The sequence below is a fragment of the Rhinopithecus bieti genome, unplaced genomic scaffold (genome assembly GCF_001698545.2).
Source record: "Rhinopithecus bieti isolate Rb0 unplaced genomic scaffold, ASM169854v2 scaffold_11252, whole genome shotgun sequence".
NCBI lineage: Eukaryota > Metazoa > Chordata > Mammalia > Primates > Cercopithecidae > Rhinopithecus > Rhinopithecus bieti.
In genome coordinates, this window is record NW_016806895.1 from 2312518 (window position 1) to 2336575 (window position 24058).

At 42.0% G+C, this 24058-nt stretch overlaps 2 protein-coding genes across 7 annotated transcripts in view; both read right to left on the reverse strand.

Moving 5' to 3' along the window:
* Positions 1 to 24058, reverse strand: part of DCAF5 (DDB1 and CUL4 associated factor 5) — a 121997-nt gene that overhangs the window by 12821 nt on the left and 85118 nt on the right. For all 6 annotated transcript variants that reach the window (XM_017878620.1, XM_017878622.1, XM_017878619.1 and 3 more), the window contains exons 7-8: positions 18375 to 18441; positions 2144 to 2271 (exon numbers count right to left, since the gene is read on the reverse strand). In XM_017878620.1, the coding sequence (XP_017734109.1) occupies positions 2144 to 2271; positions 18375 to 18441 (195 nt within the window). The remainder of the gene's footprint in view (positions 1 to 2143; positions 2272 to 18374; positions 18442 to 24058) is intronic.
* LOC108533738 (RING finger protein 214-like) overlaps positions 21118 to 24058 on the reverse strand; it is a 4123-nt gene continuing 1182 nt past the window's right edge. Inside the window, 3 exon segments of the mRNA XM_017878632.1 lie at positions 21118 to 21867; positions 21870 to 22230; positions 22233 to 23317. Of these exon segments, the coding sequence (XP_017734121.1) occupies positions 21311 to 21867; positions 21870 to 22230; positions 22233 to 23317 (2003 nt within the window). The 3' untranslated portion in view covers positions 21118 to 21310.

Sequence of the window (24058 nt, forward strand, 5' to 3'; positions counted from 1 at the left end):
TTTTGGAGATAGAGTCTCGCTTTGTCACTCAGGCTGGAGTGCAGTGGCACACTCTTGGCTCACTACAACCTCCGCCTCCTGGGTTCAAGCAATCCTCCTGCCTCAGCCTCCTGAGTACCTGAGACTACAGGCACACACCACCACACCCGACTAATTTTTGTATTTTTAGTAGAGACAGGGTTTCACTGTTTGGGCCAGGCTGGTCTCGAACTCCTGGCCTCAGATGATCCACCTGCCTCGGCCTCCTAAAGTGTTGGGATTACAGGCATGAGCCACCACACCTGGCCTCAATATTTTATTTCTGACAGCTGCCCCCTGCCATCAAGTACAACTTGATTTAGCTCTGGATAGTTATTATTTTTTAAGAACAAAAGAAAATGAAAATTATGAAATAAAATAATCACAAGTCAATTTTATGTTTTTCTCTGAAAACTCTCAGGTTTTCAAAGTCATTTTAATTAAAAAATTGAGGAATTTTTTTTTTTTTTTGAAATAGGGTGTCACTCTGTTGCCTAGGCTGGAGTGCAGTGGTGGGAATATGGTTCACTGTAGCACGACCTCCTAGGTTCAAGCAATCCCTTAGCCTCAGCCTCCCGAGTAGCTAAGACTACAGGTATACACTAATTTTTAAATTTTTTTTAGAGACTGGGTCCCACTATATTGCCCAGGCTCGTCTCAAACTCCCGGGCTCAAGTGATCCTCCTGCCTCAGCCTCCCAAAGTACTGGGATTACAGGTGTGATGCACTACACCCAGCCAAAATCAAAGTATCTTAGCTTTTGGCAGGAACATCACCTATCCTTACTTAAAAGTCATTATCTCAGGGACCTCCAGAATTAATCATTTACCCTGAATTCTCATTTTCTCAGATGTGGAAAAAATGGTACTAGCAACTTGAATACAAGTGATGGGCAGTGGGTCATCCTTCTGTGGACACAGGCCAGGCTAGGACCCACTTTTGCAGCTATAAAAACATTTCTTAGCAGAGGTGAGTTCATTCAGCCAATGTGCAAATGATGCAAGTATTCAGTATTCAGAGCTACCCAAGTAGCCTCAATTACAACCACATGCAGTAGTTTTTTTGATATCTTCTGAGACAATTTAATTATGATTCTGGCAATCATTAGTTTTATCCACGCCGTATTAGGACGGCAATTAATGCAAAGTACATACAAAGTAACTGAGGGGATAGTGGCTCTCCTAACCTCCAGATGAGGTCTGGAAAACAGAATTCATTATACTCAAGGCCAAACGCCTTTGAAAATGTTGCAGCATACAAGGTAGTGTCTAGAAGACAATGTCTGTTTCAAAGCCTAGTGATTAGTTTAAAAAAAAAATGGTTCCAAGCCAGGTACAGTGGTGTATGCCTGTAGTTCCAGCTACTTTGGGGGGCTCAGGCAGAAGGACTGGTTGAGCCCAGAAGTTTAGGTACAGCCTGGGCAACATAGCAACACCCTGTCTCTAAAAAAACTTTTTAAAATGAAAAACTAAATGGTTCTGAAAAGAGCATTTTAAATCACCTTTCTTTCTTTCTTCTTTTTTTTTTTTTATTTTTTTATTTTTTTTGAGGCGGAGTCTCGCTCTGTCGCCCGGACTGGAGTGCAGTGGCCGGATCTCAGCTCACTGCAAGCTCCGCCTCCCGGGTTTGCGCCATTCTCCCGCCTCAGCCTCCCGAGTAGCTGGGACTACAGGCGCCCGCCACCGCGCCCGGCTATTTTTTGTATTTTAGTAGAGACGGGGTTTCACTGTGTTAGCCAGGATGGTCTCGATCTCCTGACCTCGTGATCCGCCCGTCTCGGCCTCCCAAAGTGCTGGGATTACAGGCTTGAGCCACCGCGCCCGGCCTATTTTTTATTTTTTAAGATGGTGTCTTGCTATGTTTCCCAGGCTGGTCTCAAACTCTTAGGTCGAAGTGATCCTCCTGCCTCAGCCTCCCAAGTAGCTGGGACTACAGGTACTGTCAGTATGCCTGGCATCACTTTTTTAATATCAGCTTTCTAATATTTTGTAATATGTCAAAATCTGAGAATTCTGATAGACCTTTAGTATGTTTAGATATGAGGTCCTACATATATTGTTCTAGTTTCTTCTAATTATAAATTGCGAGAATTTCTCTAAAAGGACAGAAGGGGAAGGTGCCTCACCTTGATAATCTTTTCTACACCAGAAGAACAGATCATGTAGGTGTGGGGATTAAATCGGACTTGGTTAACAATAGATCGATGCCCTTTCAGCACCATGAAGGCTCCGTTGACCACCCTACCAATGCCACCTGGGAAAACAGAAGGAAACAAAAATCAGATGATGAAATGAATGAACGTAAATAGGTTCCAGTAACGGCAGATAAACAGCTCTGAATGGGAGCTAAGATTTTTTGATTATACCACCAGCAGAATGCTTAATCTTACAGATAAGTTGCTATGGAAAGAGAGAAGAAGAAACACCTCTCAGCATATGTGCTCTTATGAAGAGCCTTTATTTAGCCTTTAAGCATTGCCCACACCCACCCACTGCAATTCCATTGTCAATGAAACCAAAGCCACTTAAAAATTTCTCAAATTTTTGATCCCCAAGATAGAATCCAAGTGCTACCTTAGAAAAGGCCAATCATTAGCAAAATGAGACTGAACTGCTTGGGAATAGTTAGGCAGCTGAACCAGGGACATGCAGAATCAGAAGCATATAATGACTTAAACGTACAAAAAACATGGCTAATCCATTTGCCCTCAGTTTCTATGATGAAGACAGCAAACAAAACAAAACAAAAAACCCCATAAAAACCAAAACCACTGGGGGAAATAATAGAGAGAATACTTCCTCACCCCTCCCCCCAATAGCAGGCAGAACTAAGGATACAGAAAGAAAGAAGATTTGGATTACTTTCATAATAAGCAGGGTCCAAGTACTGAAAATAAGAATTAGAGAGTGGGACTTAAAGATACCATGTATAGATTAAAGTCAAGAGGACATCGATAGAAGCTGCATTTTAAGGACCATCCTGTAGGCTTCCTTCTTCAGTGAATGAGAAAAGTGCCAGAGGCCTGGAACTTATAACACAGATAAACATGTTATCATTTATGAACTTGGGATAAATTCAAAGGTTCCACTGCACTGGTAATGATATCATACCCCTCCAGAACACATGCACATAAATTCTGATCAAGTTCCTTCTGAGCAATGAGACAACTCAGTACACACAGAAAAACATGTGCCCTTGGCTAACTGGCAAAATGTGATGCATCCAGACACAAACAAATGAGTGTTCATTTATCTACTCAAGAAATCACCTCTTAGTCCCTACCAGGAGCATGGCTCCACCAGGCCGCAAAGTATCATTAGACAATCTGTGCTCCAAGTGCCTCCCTCCACTCCCAACTCCACCTTGTACAAATACTCATTCCAAATATTTCTCAATGTCTGTGTTTAGAGAGAAAAAGACTACAACAATGTCCCTTCCCCCAAAATAGTATGGCTCTAGGGCTACCTTCTGCTTTTGGTCCCCTAACACAACTCTCCTTTGTCTCATGGAAGAGATACCTCCTTATTGCCATGTACATATCTTTTTTATGACAGCAAAAGGTTCCAGACTGCACCCATCTGCTCACTCAGCCAGCTTTAGGTGCTCAGTCTATTTGGTGGGTGACAAAACTTTTCTCCATATTTGACATTAATAATATTTGAATTGTCCAGAATGGAAAACATATTTATCATATTCATATCTCAGCCCAACATCAAGTTTGCTAATAAACCATAAAAAAAGAAAGGGACTAGGACACAGGATTAGTGTATTTTTCATGGAGAAAGAGGATGAGGAAAAGTTAGGCACTGACGTACACTGCCATTGTGGGAACCTCTAGGCGGTCTGAGTGCACTGGGTTCCTAAGGTGGGATGAAAGGGAAGCTGGGCCTAGTCAAAATGAAAATAAACTAGAGAGAATTAGGGAAGAGGGATAAATAGGAATCTAAAGAACCCCAAGATAGTTGTCTTGACAGAGAGATCCTACCATCCCCCAAAAGTTCCTTTGGGTCTATTTCTTCTAGATAAGGTTAATTATGACAAGTAGCATTTCTGCTCATGGGTCTCCTCTGAATTTTACTTTTTTAACATCCTACTTCTACCTCTACTCCCAGTAGGGTGGTTAGCAAAGAAACTTTGATTTAAATCTAGCAACAGTCTCTTGTTTAATCCTACTGCCTCATAAAAAGGGGGGATGGGCCGGGCACGGTGACTCACATCTGTAATCCCAGCACTTTGGGAGGCTGAGACGGGCGGGTCACGAGGTCAGGAGATCGAGACCATCCTGGCTAACACGGTGAAACCCCATCTCTACTAAAAAATACAAAAAAACTAGCTGGGCGAGGTGGCGGGTGCCTGTAGTCCCAGCTACTCGGGAGGCTGAGGCAGGAGAATGGCGTAAACCCGGGAGGCAGAGCTTGCAGTGAGCTGAGATCCAGCCACTGTACTCCAGCCTGGGCGACAGAGCGAGACTCCATCTCAAAAAAAAAAAAAAAAAAAAAAAAAAAAAAGGGCGGGGGGGGGGGGTGGATGTAGGGGAATTTAAGTGACTTATCCCAAGTCACAAAGCTAGAAAATGGCAGAGCCAAGATTTCAACCAAAGTCTGGCTACAGTGCCTAATATGCTTTCCACGATATCAGCTGCCTTTGGAAGATGGAAAAGTTTGAACAGGAATGGAGTCAGAAGCTTACATTCAGAAGATTTAGATTTCTAAATCTTTCTGGCAGTTATTAGATAGGTGGTTTTCTTCTGAAGTCCTAAATTAAAAGAAGGGGCACTGTATTCAATGGTATCCCAAGCACAAGCTCTATAGCATTACCATAAGCCATTTCATCACATCACTGACACTAGTATACAATGAGAGTAGAACTGGATCTGTCTTACTCTTGCGTACCTAGAACCTGGGGTGCAATGTCCAAAGTCCACCAGGTGCATAAATACTTGCTGAATGAATAGTGTTTGAAAAGAGAGCAATTTTAGAATAAGTATGTCAAAAGAGGACAGATGGAAGGTCTCACAAAGAATCAGCTATCATAGAACTAAAGTGCATCAACCAAACCAATCTTTCTGACTTGGAACACAATTAAAGTAACTTTCAGATCTAAAGAATAGTCGAAGGGTATCAATGTCTGAAAATTCAGATCATGGAAAAACTGTTTCTATTGCACTTTCAGGCAATATGATCTCTTTTTTTTTTTTTCTTTTTTTCTTGAGATGGAGTCTTGCTCTGTTGCCCGGGCTGGAGCGCAGTGGCTCGATCAGGGCCTCCTGCACACTTCACTCCGGTTCACGCAATTCTCTGCTCAGCTCCTGCGTAGCTGGGATTACACGGCGCCCCACCCCCACCGCTGGCTAATTTTTGTATTTTCAGTAGAGACGGGTTCACCATCTGCAGGCTGGCCTTGAACTCCTGACCCTCGTGATCCACGCCGCCTCGGCCTCCAAGTGCTGGGGATTACAGGCGTGAGCCACCGCGCCCAGCCCTGATTTCTCTTCTTGGTAGCAATTTTAACACGAGGTCTTTTTTTTCCTTCTTTCCACCCACACTGGTACCTAGGAAATCTGAAAAAGAAGAGGAAATCAATAAACTCAGAGACTGATGGTGAAAACAGGTACAGGCAGAATTATAGTGGCCATTTGTTTAAGGTAACCAAGACTGTGTACAATCATAGCAATAAATGACTTCAGAGAGGTTTTTCATAGTTTCTTTCCTGGTTCCCAGGTTTGAGATGATTGAATACAACTGCTACTGAACAGTTTACATACAATATTTTTTTGAGATTCATCCTAGGTATCTGTATAAGCCAGATAGCTTCTCCTTTAATCTGAAATAGCTAAAGTCAAAATGCCAATATCAGAAAGAGTCTAGGGTCTCCTTTCCTCTGTCATCTAACCAGACTGTGCTGGTCGATAGTAGGATTAAATTGGAAGGAGTTAGGAAGGGCATATTTTTATCCAAGAACTATATAACCCACATAATCTCCCTTCAGGGTCATCTCTTAAGACTGTGGGTAAGGGCCCAGGTAAGGATCAACCTCACCCCCTTGGTTGTTGAACTGTCCTGACCGAATTGCTAATAATGGGTACCAATAAATAAAATACCACATACCCAGGAAAAAGGATCTGACTCATTCCTGAGCTGCCATTTGTTTATAAAATTCTGTATAAACCAACAGTCATTTCTCTGGGCCATCTGCTTTGGTAGGCTTAGCCAAATGTACTGACACTTTTTTTTTTTTTTTTTTGAGATGGACTCTTGCTCTGTTGCCCAGGCTGGAGTGCAGTGGCACAATCTTGGCTCTCTGCAACCTCCACCTCCTGGGTTCAAGCAATTCTCCTGCCTCAGCCTCCTGAATAGCTAGGATTACAGGCGCATGCCACTACACTCAGCTAATTTTTTTGTATTTTTGGTAGAGATGCGGTTTCACTATGTTGGTCAGGCTGGTCTCCAACTCCTGACCTCATAATCTGTCTGCCTTGGCCTCCCAAAATGCTGGGATTACAGGCATGAGCCACCGCGCCCAACCAGCTGACACCCCTTTTTAAGTTTAGTTCCTAAGTTGAGGCCAAAGTCTCCATATATTAATCTTTATTTGATTTAGAAGAGATGGTAGGGGGGTGGGAAAGACTATAACCATATCTATTGCAAGATTTCAGAAAAGAAAATTAGAACAAGGTATCTCAAAGAATTTCAGTATCAGTGATCCACTTACTACCTTAGGACACCCCAGGATCCCAAGGGAAAACAACTTGCTCAAAATTCAGATAAAGATCTTTCTAAATGCCAAGGCCAAATGTCTCCTTAGAGAACACCAAGGGAAATGTGTATGTCCTAATTTCCCTCCCTTCTCTACTTATGGCCCACTTCCATCACATTCAGCCAGGGGTTTACTGCCTCAGGCCTTTGAAGAGTCAGAATACTATTCCCATTTCTAGCCAATTTCAGTTGCTTTTGTTTAGTGTCAAGTTCATTTGCTTCATGAAGTCCTCCAAGAATGAGTATGTTTTTCACTCAAATGCTGAAAGCAATGTGGTCAAGATTTCTTGATGTCTTGGTCTAATAGCAACTTAGCAATCATGGCACTTTGGGCTATAAAAGAGACCACTTAAGTACTCTGTACTGAAATCAATCCCAAATGCAACCTGGACAAAACACCAGGATTAATTTTCTTGCCAGAATCTTTGGACTTTTTGCCCTTTCCTTGCAACCCCATTATGGTCATGTGCTGCATGATGATGTTTCAGTCAATGACAGTGGTCCCATAAGATTATAATACTGTATATTGGCCAGGAGCAGTGGCTCACGCCTGTAATCCCAGCACTTTCGGAGGCCAAAGTGGGCGTATCACATGAGGCCAGGAGTTTTGAGACCAGCCTGGTCAACATAACAAAACCCTGTCTTTATTAAACATACAAAAATTAGCCGGCTGTGGTGGTGCACATCTGTAATCTCAGCTACTCGGGAGGCTGAAGCATGAGAATTGCTTGAATCCGGAAGTTGGAGGTTGCAGTGAGCTCAGATCACACCACTGTACTCCAGCCTAGGTGACAGAGCAAGCCTGTCTCAAACACACACACAGGGCAAGACTGTCTCAAACACACACACACACACACACACACACACACACAACCACAGAAACAACAACAAAAATCTAAAAAACAATCCTGTATCTTCACTGTGTCTTTTCTATGTTTAGTTATGTTTAGATACACAAACACTTACCATTGTGTCCAACTGCCTACAGTATTCAGTATAGTCACATGCTATACAGGTTTGTAGACTAGAAGCAATAGGCTATACCACACATCCTAGGTGTGTATATGCTTTATCATCTAGATTTGTGTAAATATACCCTATGAATTTTGCACAACAAATCACCTAATGACACATTTCTCAGAATGCATCCTCATTATTAAGTGGCTCATGACTATAATAGGTGGAACAAATACCTTTGTAAGAGTGGGAAGAAATTAAGTGTGAAGGCAATAGTGAGGAACTTAGAACAGGGGCCAAAAGACTGGAAGGGGCTGACAGAAGACAAAAACTTATGACAGCAGGAGATAAACCTTGCATTTGTAAACAATAGAGCAATGACCTTCATGAAGAAGAACCTTGGTCTTCTGAGATTTAGATGTTGACATATACAAGATAGTAAGAATAGAGCAAGGTATGTAAGAAGGAGACGTGATAAATGATTGCTAAATGGAAATTAGTGAAGAACACTGTTAAGAGTGCTATTTAAAAAACTCTATCATCCAGTGGCTCATGACTCTAATCCCAATACTTTGGGAGGCCAAGGCAGGCGGATCATGAGGTCAAGAGATCAAGACCATCCTGGCCAACATGGTGAAACCCCATCTCTACGTTAATAACAATACAAAAATTAGTGGGGCGTGGTGGCGCATGCCTGTAGTTCCAGCTATGTGGGAGGCTGAGGCAGAAGAATCACTTGAACCTGGGAGGCAGAGGTTGCAGTGAGCCGAGATTGTGCCACTGCACTCCAGCCTGGCAACAGACGGAGACTCCGTCTCAAAAAGCAAACAAACAAAAAAACAACAACTCCATCATCAGGCTAAAAAGACAGATTATGGTATAGGAAATGCTTTCGGTACTTCATGAAGAACCTTATCTGGCAGCTCTAGGCTGGGGTATCAAACCATCCTGAACAACGTACTGATAAGGCAAGACTGTGAACAGATACCTAAAAGGGTAGTAGTACTTTGTAGGGGAGAAGTTGAAAACCAGATAACAGTAGTTATTCAAATGATAAAATGGACATCAAATCTCTGTTAATTACCTAGTCCTTCCCTGAGCAATATGAATGATTTGGACTTGGGAAAATTTAGTATATGACAGCATATGCTATTCACCAAAAAATCCAATGGTTAATTCAGTCTTCATCTGAACTCTTCTTATTTGATTTATCAGCAACATTCAACATAGTTAGTTGCTTCTTCACTTGATTTCCTAGGATCACCCTCTCTTGGTTTTCCTTCTGCCTCAATTGGTCACTCCTTCTTGATCTCCTTTTTGGATACTCTCCTTGATTCCTTTTTGTTTTCTTGCTATGCTGCCCAGGCTGGAGTGCAGTGGCTGCTCACAGTTGGAATCACAGCACATTACAACCCTGAACTAATAGGTTCAAGTGATCCTCCCACCTCAGTCTCTCAAGTAGCTGGACTACAGGTGCATGCCACCATACCCAGCTTCCTCCCCTTGACTTCTAAAGATTGGAATACCTTAAGGGCTCAATCCTGACTAAATATACACACTTATTTGGTAAGCTCACCCAGTCTTATGGCTTTATACTATCTACATGTTATCCAAACTTAAAATTGTTATTTCTAGTCCAGATCTTTCTCTTGAACTCTAGACCTTCAAACCATTCAACATTTCTACCTGGATGTTTAAGAAACATCTTGAACTACCTGCACTGCCCTCTTCCTCGATCTTTGAGGAAATCCTGATGGTTTTACCTTCAAAATGTATCTAGAATCCAACCTCTATTACCCTGGTTCAAGCCATCATCACCATTCACCTGTATCAAATGAGACCCCTACTAGTTCTCATTTCTATTCTTGGCAGCCCCATTCCTACCATCAATCCTCAACTCAGCAGCCAGAGTGATCCTTTTAAAACAAGTCAGATCATGCCATTCCCCTGCTCGAAATCCTCTAATGTCACCCCATTTCCTCAGTAAGAGCTTACATGATTGCACACCCGCCTTGCTTCACTCATCACTGACTTCATCTCCCACTATTATCCCCATCCCCTACTCTGCCTTAACACCTTGACTTCCTTGCTGTTTATCAAATACACCAGGTATACTCTTACTTCAGGACCTTCATGCTGGCTCTCCCTGAAATGCTCTTCTACCAAATTTCTGCATGGCCAGCTCCTTAAGCACTTTGAGGCTTTTACTCAGATATGAACTTCTCAATAAGGCCTATACTAAATATTCTGTATACAACTGCAACACCCCAGGCCCCCAATACCACCCCAGGCCGCCCAATACCACTTCCTATCTTCCTTACTCTGTTCTACTTTTTCTATAGCACTTCTAACTTTTTAAACATACTACGTACTTTACTATGTTTATTGTTCATTGTTTCCCCTGCTAGAACATAAGCTCCATGATAGCAGGGCTTCTATCTCCACTGTATCCCTAGTCTCTAGAACTGTGCCTAGCACAGAGTAAGGTTTTTAATAAATATATGATGAAATGAAAAGATGTGAGTGTATTAGATGGTGGAACACAAGCATGCAGGAAAAAAAAATCTCCACATATGTATTCCATCACCCAATAAGTGTTTCTTTTTCTCCAATCTTTCTGCAGCCAATTTCATATCTTTTTTTTTTTTTTTTTTTTTTTGAGACAGGGTCTCATTCTGTTCCCCAGGCTGGAGTGCAGTGGCATGATTTTGGCTCACAGTAATCCCACCTCCCAGGCTCAAGCAATCTTCCTACCTCAGCCTCCCTAGTAGCTGGGACTATAGGGACATGGCGCCACGCCTGGCTAATTTTTTGTATTTTTTGTAGAGATAGGGTTTCGCCATGTTGCTCAGGCTGGTCTCAAACTCTTGGGCTCAAACAATCCTCCTGCCTTGGCCCTCCGAAGTGCTGGGATTACAGGTGTGAGCCACCTAATCCAGCCCAGATATTCTTTTTTTTTTTTTTTTTTTTTTTTTAAGATGGAATCTCACCAGGCTGGAGTGCAGTGGTGTGATCTCACTGCAACCTCCGCCTACTGGGGGTTCAAGTGATTCTCCTGCCTCAGCTTCCCAAGTAGCTGGGACTACTGGCATGCACCACCATGCCCAGCTAATTTTTGTATTTTTAGTAGAGATGGGATTTCGCCATGTTGGCCAGCATGGTCTCAATCTCTCAACCTTGGGATCTGCCCGCCTTGGCCTCCCAAAGTGCTGGGATTACAGGCATGGAGCCACTGCGCCTGGCCTAGATATTCTTTTACAGCATTTTTACTATAATGTAGTAAGTAGGAGCAAAGAAATAAAGGGGCTGAAATCCTACCTATCCTTCAGGGTCCTCTGAAATGCTAACTGCATGAAAATTTTACCAGTCTCCCCAAGTCTCTTCAAGACCTCCTTCATTATCTTTTTTATAGGCCTCAGAAGCCACTTTTACATTGAGTGTATGTGTCTGTGTGTGTGCTCACGCACATCCTTTTTGTTGTCTCTGTTATACTGGAAGCTCTCTGAAGGCAAAAAAATGTTCATTTTTCAGTGGCCCATAGAGCTTTACATGATGTCTTATCTAAGGATACTCAATAAGTGAACAAATTGAAATTAAAGCCCTCATCATCCTCTTTGGGATAAAGCTTGAAGCTTAAAGCTATCTGCTAAAATGAGGTTTGGTAAGCAGATTTAAGACAATCTGTTTCATTCTTGACTCCACTGGTAGAATTAAGAGTTTACTGCAAGGGCCGGACGTGGTAGCTCATGCCTGTAATCCCAGCACTTTGGGAGGCCAAGACAGGCGGATCACCTGAGGTCGGGAGTTCGAGATCAGCCTGACCAACATGGAGAAACCCCGTCTCTATTAAAAATACAAAATTAGCTAGGTGTGGTGGCACATGCCTGTAAACCCAGCTACTCAGGAGGCTAAGGCAGGAGAATCGCTTGAACCCGGGAGGCAGAGGTTCCAGTGAGCCGAGATCGTGCCATTGCACTCCAGCCTGGGCAACAAGAACGAAACTCCATCTCAAAAAAAAAAAAAAAAAAGTTTACGGCAAGACAAGAGACTACTTCTTTTCCTGGTACATCTAGAAAAGGTAACCAAGCCTCTTAGCATTTCAAAAAGGCCCAAGTTAACAGCTGCAGGGTCTTCTAGTCTCAAACCATAAAGAGAAGGACAATCAAGGATACTGACAATACAGACAGAGCAGTGACTGCCTCCTGGAGACCACATAACCACTTAAGAGATGAGAAAAACCAGATGGGGATAGCCAATGCTGTCAGTACAGCTCAAAGACCTCCACAGGCATCAATGCTTAGTTGCACAAAAAAGTCAGTTATGCTGAGTTCTTTCATCATATGTGCCTCACATGTGTTTATAACCAACTACTTGCAACCAATTAAAAACAGCTGTTTTTTCCAATTACATGGGAGGAAAAAGCAGATACCTAGGCCTAAGTCACTGAGAGTAAATACATGTCTAGAAAAGAAGACAGAGCACACAAACATATGCAGGCCCATAAAACGCATTTACAGCTGTTTCCAGCCTACTTCATCAGCCTACTGCCAGTGGGGCGGTTGCAGTGACTTGGCAGTAAAATACATGTTTTCCCTTCCATTCAGGGAAAATTTGTCACATAAGAGAACCCTTTTGAACTACTGATGAGTCAAGGGCAGCCTTCATGCAAGAACAACTCAATCAGCCATTCCAGGAGGGTAGCAAGGAAGGACAATGTCTTGATCTCTAAGGAGTTATTAAAAGGTGAGAGTGTAGACATGGAGTCTCATTCTTTCATTCTGTTGTTGAAGTGTGCAGTCTCAAACTCCTGGGCTCAAGCAATACTCCTGCCTCAGCCTCCTGAGCAACTGGGACTACAGGCATATGCCACCATGCCCAGTTTTCTTTCTTTCTTTTTATTATTAGAGACACAGTCTTGCTGTGTTGCTCAGGCTGGTCTCAAACTCATGGGCTCAACTGATCTTCCTGCCTCAGCCTCCCAAAGTGCCAGGATTACAGGTACGAGCCATTGTGCCCAGTAGTAGTTAGTTTAAAAAAATTTTTTTGTGAAGACAGGATTCCACTATGTTGCTCAGGATGGTCTCAAACTCCTGAGGCATCAAGCGATCCTCCCACCTCAGCCTCCCAAAGTGCTGGGATTACAGGCATGTGCCACTGTGCCCAGCCGAGAAGGTTTTCTTAGTGAGGAATAACAGTCATTCAGTAGCTACTAAGTACTCTCACAATAATCCTAAGAAAGTACTATTATTGGTGGTGGTGTTAAAATCCTTATTTCACAGGAGTTTGGTAAGATTAGGAAATTTTTCCAAAGCCCCCAGTTGGAAGATAAATGGATCAGGAATTTAAAGCCAGTCCTAACAACTCTATCACGTTATGCTTCTTTCCATAAATAAGAAGGTCTTAGAGTAAGAGGTAGCTCAAGAAAAGCAACTTGACCTGTGAAAACCCTAAAGCCCTTTCTAACAAGAATTCAGGGAAAGAGAAGGAAAAGGCAAAATAAATATTTTCAAGAGACACCTACCAACCTTCCCCGCACATTGCCAAATCCATTACTTCCATACCTAACTTATTAGGGAAAAAATGCTTTGGAAATGATGGATCTACACTGATCTTACTATATATAGCAGTAACAATGTCTTATATTTGAATATGCATTGTTTTCAGAAAGCTTCCAAGATTATTAAATCATCACACAATATAAGGCAGGGGAGGGAGACATTTTATATAAGAAACTGAGGCTCAGACAAATACTATTATGTAACTTGCTAAAAATCAGTCATGTAGTTAGTGGTAGTTAAGTTCAAGTTAGAGGACTTGAATCCAGGTATGATTTTAAGTCTAATGCTCCTTTCAACATGTAACTCTGGCTCTATATGTAACTGCTAGTCTATTTATTTTATTTTCAGAATTGCCACATAAAAACAGATGCCCTTCCTACCTACTTTAGAGGTCATAGACATATTCCAATGGACTTTTTCTTTGCCACAGCAAAGTTCCCAGTTCTAGTTCTATTCCTTCCTCTAATTTTATTTTATTTTATTTTTTTGTTTTTATTTTTTGAGCTGGAGTCTCCTCTGTCACTCAAGCTGGAGTGCAGTGGTGCGATCTCGGCTCATTGCAACCTCTCCCTCCCGGGTTCAAGCAATTCTCCTGCCACAGCCTCCCAAGTAGCTGGGATGATGGGTGTGCACCACTATGCCCGGCTAATTTTTGAATTTTTAGTAAAGACAGTGTTTCACTATGTCGGCCAGGTTGGTCTCAAACTCCTGACCTCAAGTGATCCGCCTCCCTCAGTCTCCCAAAGTGCCAGGATTACAGGCATGAGCCACTGCGCCCGGCCCCTTCCTCTAATTTTTAAAGGGATTTTTAGAATGAGTTATTTAAAATCAACTAAAAAATTGGACCTGATCTTCCCTGGTAGCAAGTTTTATAGTAGATATAGGTCTTATATATTGAAATGATCTCCTCAGCCCACTAGGAAGTCCTGTTGGAAAGACCTATATAGTACTGTTTATACCGCAAATAAATTTCATCTCTTTGGAGTTTGTATAGCAAAAAAACAAAGACTGATTAACAGTCTTCCTGAGCAGGAGTGTGCAGAAGAAAAAGATGGCCTTGACTTTGGCTAACACTCAGGACTGCTCTCCATCTCATTCTCTCAGCACTCAGCACGCACATGAAACACACAGCAGGCATCAAATAAATGCTGACTGCTTGTCATCTAGAGTCTAGTTCTGATTATGTCATTAGGTATACAAATGGCAAGTCAGCTTTCCCTTACTAGCCTGCCTTAGAATCATATATCCAATAGGTGAGAGAAAGAGGGAAAGACAGAGAGAGAAAATGAATGATTGAATGAATGTGTACACACTTATCCTTGGCCCATGATTATTTAAGTCAAAAATACATTAGATTGGATTAAGAGTTTCCTGACAAGATTTTCCTCATCTAAGCATTCAAAGTTAGAACTCAAGGGATGCATCCAGCCCACAGATATCTTGTTAGGCTTACTGAACTTTGCTAAATATTTTTTATAGCTATGCATTAATTGCCAACATTTTAAAATTGAGGTATTACATATAAAAATGAGAGGTACCAAGTATTCCTGAAGCCAGGTTGAAGAGTAGGGCTGAAAACAGGAGGAGTTAAAACCATGTATAAAGCATGGTTAAAACTCTTCCCTTGAGTCCACATGGCCAGGAAACCATCCATTCCCCACATAAGCAGAAGTCTGGGGGTTGCCAACTGACACTGACCCAAAGAGGTTTTAGACTGGGGATACAAGGCACAGTTGGGGGGTAGGATTCAACAAAAATCTTCATATAGATCTGTAAGACCCACAGCCTCATTTCCCTATTTGGCTCTTAGAGCCATAGTTTAATTACCAGGCAAATACTCTCTACGTAGGAGAATGAAGATTCCTGTCTTGGGAAACTGATTGATTTCAATAGTAGAAAGTCAACACAGAATGTCTAATATTGAAAATCCAAAAATATTATAAGCATGTTATAGGCAAAGGTAGAGAAAGGGACTGCTGTGCTTTTAAAAAATAAGCTTTATAATATTATTTGATTTAAAAATTATATAGCTCTATTACTTTGATTAAAAAAGTATTTAATTACAAAAATAGTGGAGGTAATAAAAAAGAACAAGAAGGAAGAATAGAAAGAAAAAGAGAAGTTCCACGAATATGAAAAAATAAAAGAGACCAGGCACAGTGACGCGCACCTGTAGTCCCAGATACTTGGGAGGCTTAGGCAGGAGGATTGCTTCAGCCCAGGAGCTCAAGGCTGTATGTAGTATGCTCTGATTGTGCCTGTGAATAGCCCCTGCACTCCAGCCTGGGCAACATAGCGAGACCCTGACTTTTTTTTTTTTTTAAAGAGAGAGAAGAGAAAAAAAAAAATGTGGGTGGGATCTGTCAGAATAGTGGCAGAAGGGCTGAATCCCCAAATGAGTCAAGACATGCAAAAAATAATCTTAAAAGATACTTTAGACACATACAGAGCAAGATGATGATCAAGTCTGTAAAAATACAGACTTGCTGTGATTGATGATGTGAGCTGAAGAGCGATACAGATAAAACAAACCCTCAATTACAGTTAGTGAATCCAACAACAGGGATAGTCATAAGGTCTTGTCCTTGTGAACAAAGAAGCCCAAGTACCAAGTAAAGGATGGGGATGCAGAACCAACCACAGCCTATGTGGAAAGTATTAATAGATCATGGGTTCTGTGGCCTTTAAAAAAGCTTATGTGACATTGGGTGTACTTTCTGAAACACTGCATAGTGCACTTTAGAATAAAGCAGCCAAAGATTCTTATCTGGCCTGGTCAGACTAAATCTGCTAGATGTATTCCGTTAATCCATAAACAGGGGTAGAACAAATTCAGGAGAGAAAATCAGTACAGCAGAGGAATTGACATAATTATTTTTTAAGGAACTACTAACTAAACTTAGGGGTACTATCTCTGGAGAACATCTAGAAGGTGACATGAGAACTTCCTTATAAGAAGGGCAAGGGACACTAGGGATGCATGTGCACAGAGAAAAGTGAGAACATAGTGAGAAGGTGGCCAAGGAGAGAGACACTGAGAGAAATCAAACTGGCCAGCACCTTGATCGTGGACTTCTAGCCTGCAGAACTGTGAGAAAATAAATTTCTGTTAAGCCACCCAGTCTGTGATACTTTGTTACTGCAGCTCTGGCAGACTAGATGGTCCATATCCTAAATCAGTAAAGAAAGCAGCAGGGGGCCAGCCACAGTGGCTCATGCCATATACTTCCAGCACTTTGGGAGGCCAAGGTGGGACGATCACTTAAGCCCAGAGTTTGAGGCTACAGTGAACCAAGGTCATGCCACTCCACTCCAGCCTGGGCTCGAGAGTGAGACCCTATCTCTTACAAAAAAAAAAAGAAAGAAAGAAAGCAGCAGGGAGAAGAAGAAAACCTATGATACTATTGCTAATTCTTTCCTATTGTCTCTATTCAAACTTGAAAAAGATTCCAGAGAATAGTCCTGGGGAGAAGAAGGATTATCCTCATTCTATTTTTAAAGTCATACTAACTTAATAATTAAAAGCTTTCCAAGATCAGGTAAAAGATACAATTAAACCCAAAGATTACTTCTCAACCAATCAAGCTAGGATTTACAGGGGTGAGGGACTTGTATCTACAACTACCTCAAGTGCTAGAACTTCACTTTTTGTTCAGGTAGACTACTGCTGTTCCATTTGCTTGTGCTTCAAAGGTAAGCTGTTTCACTCATGCTTTCTAAATTCTAGAAAGGGAAAAGCCCTTTTGTAACTTGTTTAGTAACTAGACCACAGCAAATGTTGAGTTATGCCAAAAGTGGGCCTCAACAGGTTTTGAAAGGCAGATATTTGGTAAGAATATTGTTAATTCAGCAATAGCCAAGAACTTCCCTAAACTCTGAGCACTACTATAGACATGTTTTGTGTAATATACTGGGCATAGTACTCTAATTTTCCTAAAGGCCATTTTTCAGCTTAATGTCATATATCACCTGGAACAGATGGCCATATTGAGCTGTTTGAGTATTAAAAACAGACATTTTTCTACCATTAGGTAGCACTCATTGAGCACACGAAGACACTATTATCAAGAATGAAGATTAAGAAACAAACCATCCTAAGAAAAAAAAGGTAAAACAAACAAACAAACAAACAAAAAACAGCAAGTAAAAAGAACAAAGAGGTATGATCCACACTTTTGAAAGCTCAGATTGCTTAAATACAAATTTACGGAAAGCTGTAGGCTTTTTTCAGAATACAACTACAGCAAACGCAGAAATATTTCTTCCTAATTTCTCTGACATCCTGGGTCAACAAAGCCCCAGGGAACATACCTGTCCATCAACAGAGAAAGCCTCCCTTTAGTTAACATGACCAGGGAGGACAAAGGAAAGAAAGAGCCCTACCAACTGTTTGTAGAGTAATAAGCAAGAATATGAAGATGGATAATAAAAGCAAAGCATGTAAAAGCAAGACAAAAACATTCCAGGTGTGGGCTGGGCGTGGTGGCTCATGCCTGTAATTCCAACACTTTGGGAGGCTGAGGAGGGGAGATCATCTGAGGTCAGGAGTTCGAGATCAGCCTGGCCAACACGGTGAAACCCTGTTTCTACTAAAAATACAAAAAATTAGCCGGTGTGGTGGCGTGCGCCTGTAATCCCAGCTGCTCAGGAGGCTGAGGCAGGAGAATCACTTGAACCTGGGAGGCAGAGGTTGCAGTGAGCCGAGATACCATCAATGCACTCCGGCCTGAGCAACAAGAGAGAAACTCCATCTCAAAAAAAAAAAAAAAAAAAAAAAAAACCAGGTGTGAAATAGGAGGAGATTGGAAATAAAGGAATAAAGGACATAAAGGAGTTCTATGAAGTCTGAAGAAAGGTTCTTAGGAGGAAAAAAATATAAGCATCATTTATGTCAGATAAAGCTATGTTTGAGGGATATAGTTTAATCTGGTTTATAATTTTTATTTTTAAATTTCCTTTGGTCACAGCTTATGTCAGAAGAGAATTGTTATCCTCTACTGCTAAAGATCTGTCCCCTCAGGGCACAGCATACCAAAGGTCAACAGGGCCAGCAATAGCAGTATGTTCATGTGAAGGATATACTCACCTGCTTCTGGATCTGCCGGAATTCTCCACATGTACAGGTTGAAGTCATCAGAGCCTGAAAGGATATACTGTTGGAACAAAAAAAATATAGATAACATTATATATTATAACATAGAATACAATATATAATATAATAATAAACATATTAATTTTTTTTGAGATGGAGTCTTGCTCTGTTGTCCAGACTGGAATGCAGTGGTGCAATCTCAGCTCACTGCAACATCCGGCTCCTGGGCTCAAGTGATTCTCCTGCCTCAACCTCCTGAGTAGCTGGGACTACAGGTGCGTGCCACCACGCCCAGCTAATTTTTTGTATTTTTCAGTAAAGATGGGGTTTCACCATGTTGGCCAGGCTGGTCTCAAACTCCTGACCTCAGGTGATCCGCCCACCTTGGCCTCCCAAAGTGCTGGGATTACAGGTGTGAGTCACCACAATTGGCCTAAACATATTCATTTTTAATATATCTATCTGTACAGAGATTTCCTTTAAATAAACAACATAAATGGGCATATATTTATAAGGCACCACACAGCAAACACCCTCTTAAAAATACCTGCAAATCAAAAGGCATGTTAGCTAAACTCAGCAACAAGAAAAAAATGACCTAATTCAAAAAGGGGCAAATTAGATAGTTCTCCAAAGAAATATACAAATGGCTAGTAAGTATATGAAAAGATGCTCAACATCACTAATAATTAGAAAAATGCAAATCAAAACCACAATGAAATACTATTTCACACCCATTAGGATGACTATTACCAAAAAAAAAAAAAAAAAAAAAAGACAAGTATTGGCAAGGATGTGGAGAAAGTGGGAACTCTTGTGCATTGCTGGTAGGAATGAGTAACAGTGCAGCTACTGTGGAAAACAATATGGCAATTCCTCAACAAGTTAAATATAGAACTACCATATGATGCAGCAATTACAATCCTAGGTATATATCCAAGAATTGAAAGCGGGGACTCTAAGAGATATCTGTATACCCATTTTCATAGCAGCATTATTCATAATAGCCAAAAGGTGGAAACAACCCAAGGGTCTACTGACAGACGAATGGATAAACAAAATGTGGTAATACATACAATGGAATATTATTCAGCCTTTAAAAGGAAGGAAATTCTGACACATGCTACAACAGGGATAAACCGTGACATTATACTAAATGAAATAAGGCAGAAACAAAAAGACAGATACTGTATGACTCCACTTATATGAGGCACTGGGAGTAGTAAAATTCACAGAAAGAGCAAGTGGTTGCCAGGGGCTGGGAGGAGGGAGAATGAAGAGTTATTGTTTGTTGGGGAGTTTCAGTCTGGGATGATGAAGAAGTTCTGAAGGTGGATAGTGGTGATGGCTGCACAGCAATGTGATTGTACTTAATGCCACTGAACTGTGGATTTCTAAATGGTTACAATGGTAAATCTCATGTTATGTATATTTTACCACAATTTAAAAAAATTTTAATGCAGAATGTAAAAACTAGGAGCTTCCCAGAGATCTTTTACATAAGGCCAAGTATCCTGAACTTCTCTACTGCCAGCTGATACCTTTGACCAGGAAGCCATCACCAACATAGCCATGAATTAGTGCCTGGGCATAAGCAGTGGTCTTTTATGTGGCAGCTCCAAACTGCTTGATCTCAAAAAGGACACTGTACCAGATCAACTCTAATGTGTACTCATAAAAGCATTGTCTAATGTGTCTAATAGAAACTAGAGAGTAATTCTGAGAGTTCATTTATTTCCAAAGATTAACATAAGTGTTTTACTTTAAGTTGAGGTCAGCATTACTTCTTCCTGTCTTTTGCCCCCATCTGCTCATTTCCCTGAAAAAGAAAGGCCTACTGTTTTCCTTTTGTGTGTGTGTGTATGTGACAGCGTCTTGCTGTGTTGCCCATGCTAGAGGGCAGTGGCATGATCATGGCTCACTGCAGTCTCGACTCCCTGGGCTCAAGTGATCCTCCCACCTCAGCCTCCGCAGTAGATGGATAACAGGCACGCACCACGACACGTAGCCTATTCATTCATTTATTTATTTATGAGACAGGGTCTCGCTCTGTCACCCAGGCTGGAGTGCAGTGGCACAATCATTGCTCATTGCAGCCTTGACTCCTAGGCTCAAATGATTGTCCTGCCTTAGCCTCCTGAGTAGCTGGGACTACAGGCAGGCACCACCACACCCAGCTAATATTTTGTGGAGACAGGGGTCTCACTTTCATTGCCCAGGCTGGTCTCAAACTTCTGGGCTCAAGTGATCCTCCTGCCTCAGCCTCCCAATGTGTCGGGATTATAGGCATAGGCTACAGTGCCTGGCCAGGTCTACAGTTTTCTAAAGAAAATGCCATACTTGAAAATGACATCGAACAATCCCCAAAAAGTATAAGTCCAACATATACACAACCTCCTGCCTAACATAAATTACTAAATACTGTGCAATCATTTAAAATCAATTTCCTAGCCTTCAAAACACTCGTAGGAACATGAGAAAAAAGGCAAAGACAGGTAGATCTAAAGATGAAGAAAATGCTGTCTATAGGGATTAGATGCTGTCTATTAGGTAATAAGGGCACAGTGGAAAAAGCAGTAGGCTCAGTTTCTTTATCTGCAACATGAGAGAACTGGACTGGTGGCTCTGTGAGGCTCATTTAATTCTAAGATTCTATGATTACTCTGTGAAGGAATGTTGGAAGCTGGATTAGACCCAAAAAGTCCCTAAGCTGCCAGCCCAAGTGATTTTCTTTTTTTTTTTCTGCATAATATACATACTTTCATTTACGAACATTGGAATACAGACTTTCTATACACACATTACCTATATAATAAAAATGTACATGGCATGAGTATATGTCACTGTATAAATATAGAGTTTTAGAAATCTTGAACCCGCGCTTCCTGTTCACATCAGTTTCTCTTCTTCTTCCTCCCCAGTCAGGTCCGTCATTTAAGAGTTGGACAAAAGGGACAAGTGTCATTTGTGTTGGTCTGGGCCCAGAATTTTATACACTCCTTGTGCAATACATGGGTACACGCCATTGGATGCAGCTCACTGGGCTGGACGAGTTTCTGGCACATTAGACATAGCTTACAGGTGGCTGGAGCATGTGAAGACCTTCCAGGATATGAAACTTGGGCAGAAGGCAAGAACATTGGGGTACTGATTTGAGCCAGTGGAGCAGGGAACAAGGCCCGGATGCGACCAAGTGGCTGAGTACTTGCTGCCACCCGCTCATGCTCTGCCAGTCGTGCAGCAACCAACTGGATAAGTTCCTCCATGGTCAGGCCTGCCATGGTGGTACGTGCTGTCTTGATCTGCTGAAGAATGTTGGTCATCTGGGCCTTATTGCACTGTGGGAAGCGAGTCAGCAGCTTCTCCAGGATCTTCTCCAGTTTGTCTACTGGTTGGGGCCGGGGAGTTTCAGTAGAAGCCTTAACACCGCCCAAGCCTGGGGGAGGCAGGATGGAGGCGGCAGGGGGCATGTGTGGACCGTGGGGCTGACAAGGGAACCCAAGCCAGGGCTGTTTCTGCCATGGGAGCCAGGAAGGGATGAGGAAGGCTGGTTGGGCTGGGAAAGGGCAGGGTTCAGGATTGGGAAAGACAAGGAGCGGGGATCTGCACTGGGCATAACCATGGGCATTGTGACCTGCCCAATGGAGAAGGGCATCCGAGGAGCCAGAGAGGGACTGGGTTGGAACACCTGAAGCATGAAGTCTGTCTCTGATGGGGGTGGAGGTAAAGTGGGAGTAGGGATTTGAGGAAGGCTGCTCAGCTTGGCTCCATTCCTCACTAACTGGATATGACTATTAAATTGGTCACGAACATTCTTTTTCATTATCCGAACTCCATTCAGTCTTGTCTCTCCCACTCCTGTTTGGAACGAACTGTCTCCAGTGTTGGGGGAGTTGACTTGAGGTAAGTAAGGTGCAATTCTGCCTCTTTTTCTGCTTCTTCTAGTTTCAGTACCAGTAACTCTTTCCGGCTCTCTAGTGATAAGATCTCTGCCTTCCAGGCCCGTTCAGTCTCTTCCATAATGTTCCTATTTATTTCGCCATCCTGATTCTTGAGTCTATCCAGTTCCATTTCCCACACCTCTCTTCTGCCCTTCTCACAAAGCTTCTCAATTTCAGCTTTCAGATCCTGCTCCTTCTGCAAAAACTCCTTCTTTTCTTTCTCTATCTTCTTCTTGGTTTCTTCCCGCTTTATTGTCACATCCTGAATAGCCTTTAATATCTCCTGGTGATTCTTCATTTCTTCTTCTCTCCTTTGCTGAAGCTGCTTTAATTGCACTTGGAGCTGATTCTCCACTTGTCTCTGTTTGTCCAGGACCTCCTGGTAACGCTCTTTCAACAGTGTTCTCTCTGTCATCATTTTATCCAAATTCTTTTCAATATCTTGATCTGTGTTTACCTCTGAATCAGTCGTCTTAAAATCAGTCTGTACAGCAATGTTCTGAGAAAGCTTCAGGGAAGAGCTATCTTGATCATCATCCTGATCCACTCGGACTCCTTCAACCCCATTTGCTGGAGACACTACAGGTCGGAAATCCAAGCCTGTGTCCCTGTTACCTTCCTTTAGGATGGAGGCTTGTGGGGATTTCTCTTCAGAGCAATTCCCAGAGGCAAGCTGCTTTGTATGGCACCCTGCCTTAAGAGACCGAGTGGCTGGATGGAGGTTCTCCCGGAGGCTTGTGTCCCCCTCCTCTCCTGCTGTGCTGGCCACGTCCTTCAAATCAGACTGAGATCCACTGCCAGAAAGACAAAGGGCTGTGGCTATCAAGTTTTCTCCTAAAACCGCCGGGTGCACTGCTGAGGTGTCACCTGCTGATGAACCAGGATTCTGCTCTGAGTGCTCCAGATGGACATTTCTGTTATTTTCCTTGGTTATCGTTTGGCTTACACTCAACAGAGGTGAGTTCTTCTGTTTCTGTGCAGAGTCTTTGGTGCTATCAAACACATAAGATGAAAAGAAAAGTCATAATACTTTTAACTTAACTACTAGAAGAACAAAACTAGACTATGTAAACCCTCCTGACTATCACAATGAAAGAACTTAGTTTCAATCCAATGATTTCTATCCCATGTGCAGGTAGTATAGCTTGGTGGTTAAGACCTAGTTTTTTGTTTTTTGTTTTTGTTTTTAGAGAGGGTCTAAACTCTTGTCACCCAAGCTAGAGTGCAGTGGTGCAATCAAGGCTCACTGCAGTCTCAATATCCTTGGCTCAAGCGATCCTCGACCTCAGCCTCCTGAGTAACTAGGACTACAGTAACATGCCACCATGCCCAGCTAATTTTTTGTATTTTTTGCATGGTTTTGCCATGTTGCCCAGGCTGGTCTCAAACTCCTGTGCTCAAGGGATCCATCTGCCTGCATCAGCCTCCCAAAGTGTTGGAATTATAGGCGTGAGCCACCACAGCCGGCCAAAAACCTGGGTTCTAAAGACAGTCTACAGTAAATGGCCAAACATAAATGATTCTGAAGATCCAAATAATTTTTGAGGGCCAACTGGAATAAGTTTTGGGGATACCAATGAATTAGCCTAATGCTGGTTAGAATATTTTAGTTACATGTATTAATTTAGTTATACATACTATAATAAAATATTAACTTAGAAATATTGTTTTGATTCCTCTCTCACCTTTCACAAGAATAATTTTCATTCAAACTCATTATAGAGATCTTTGACCAGA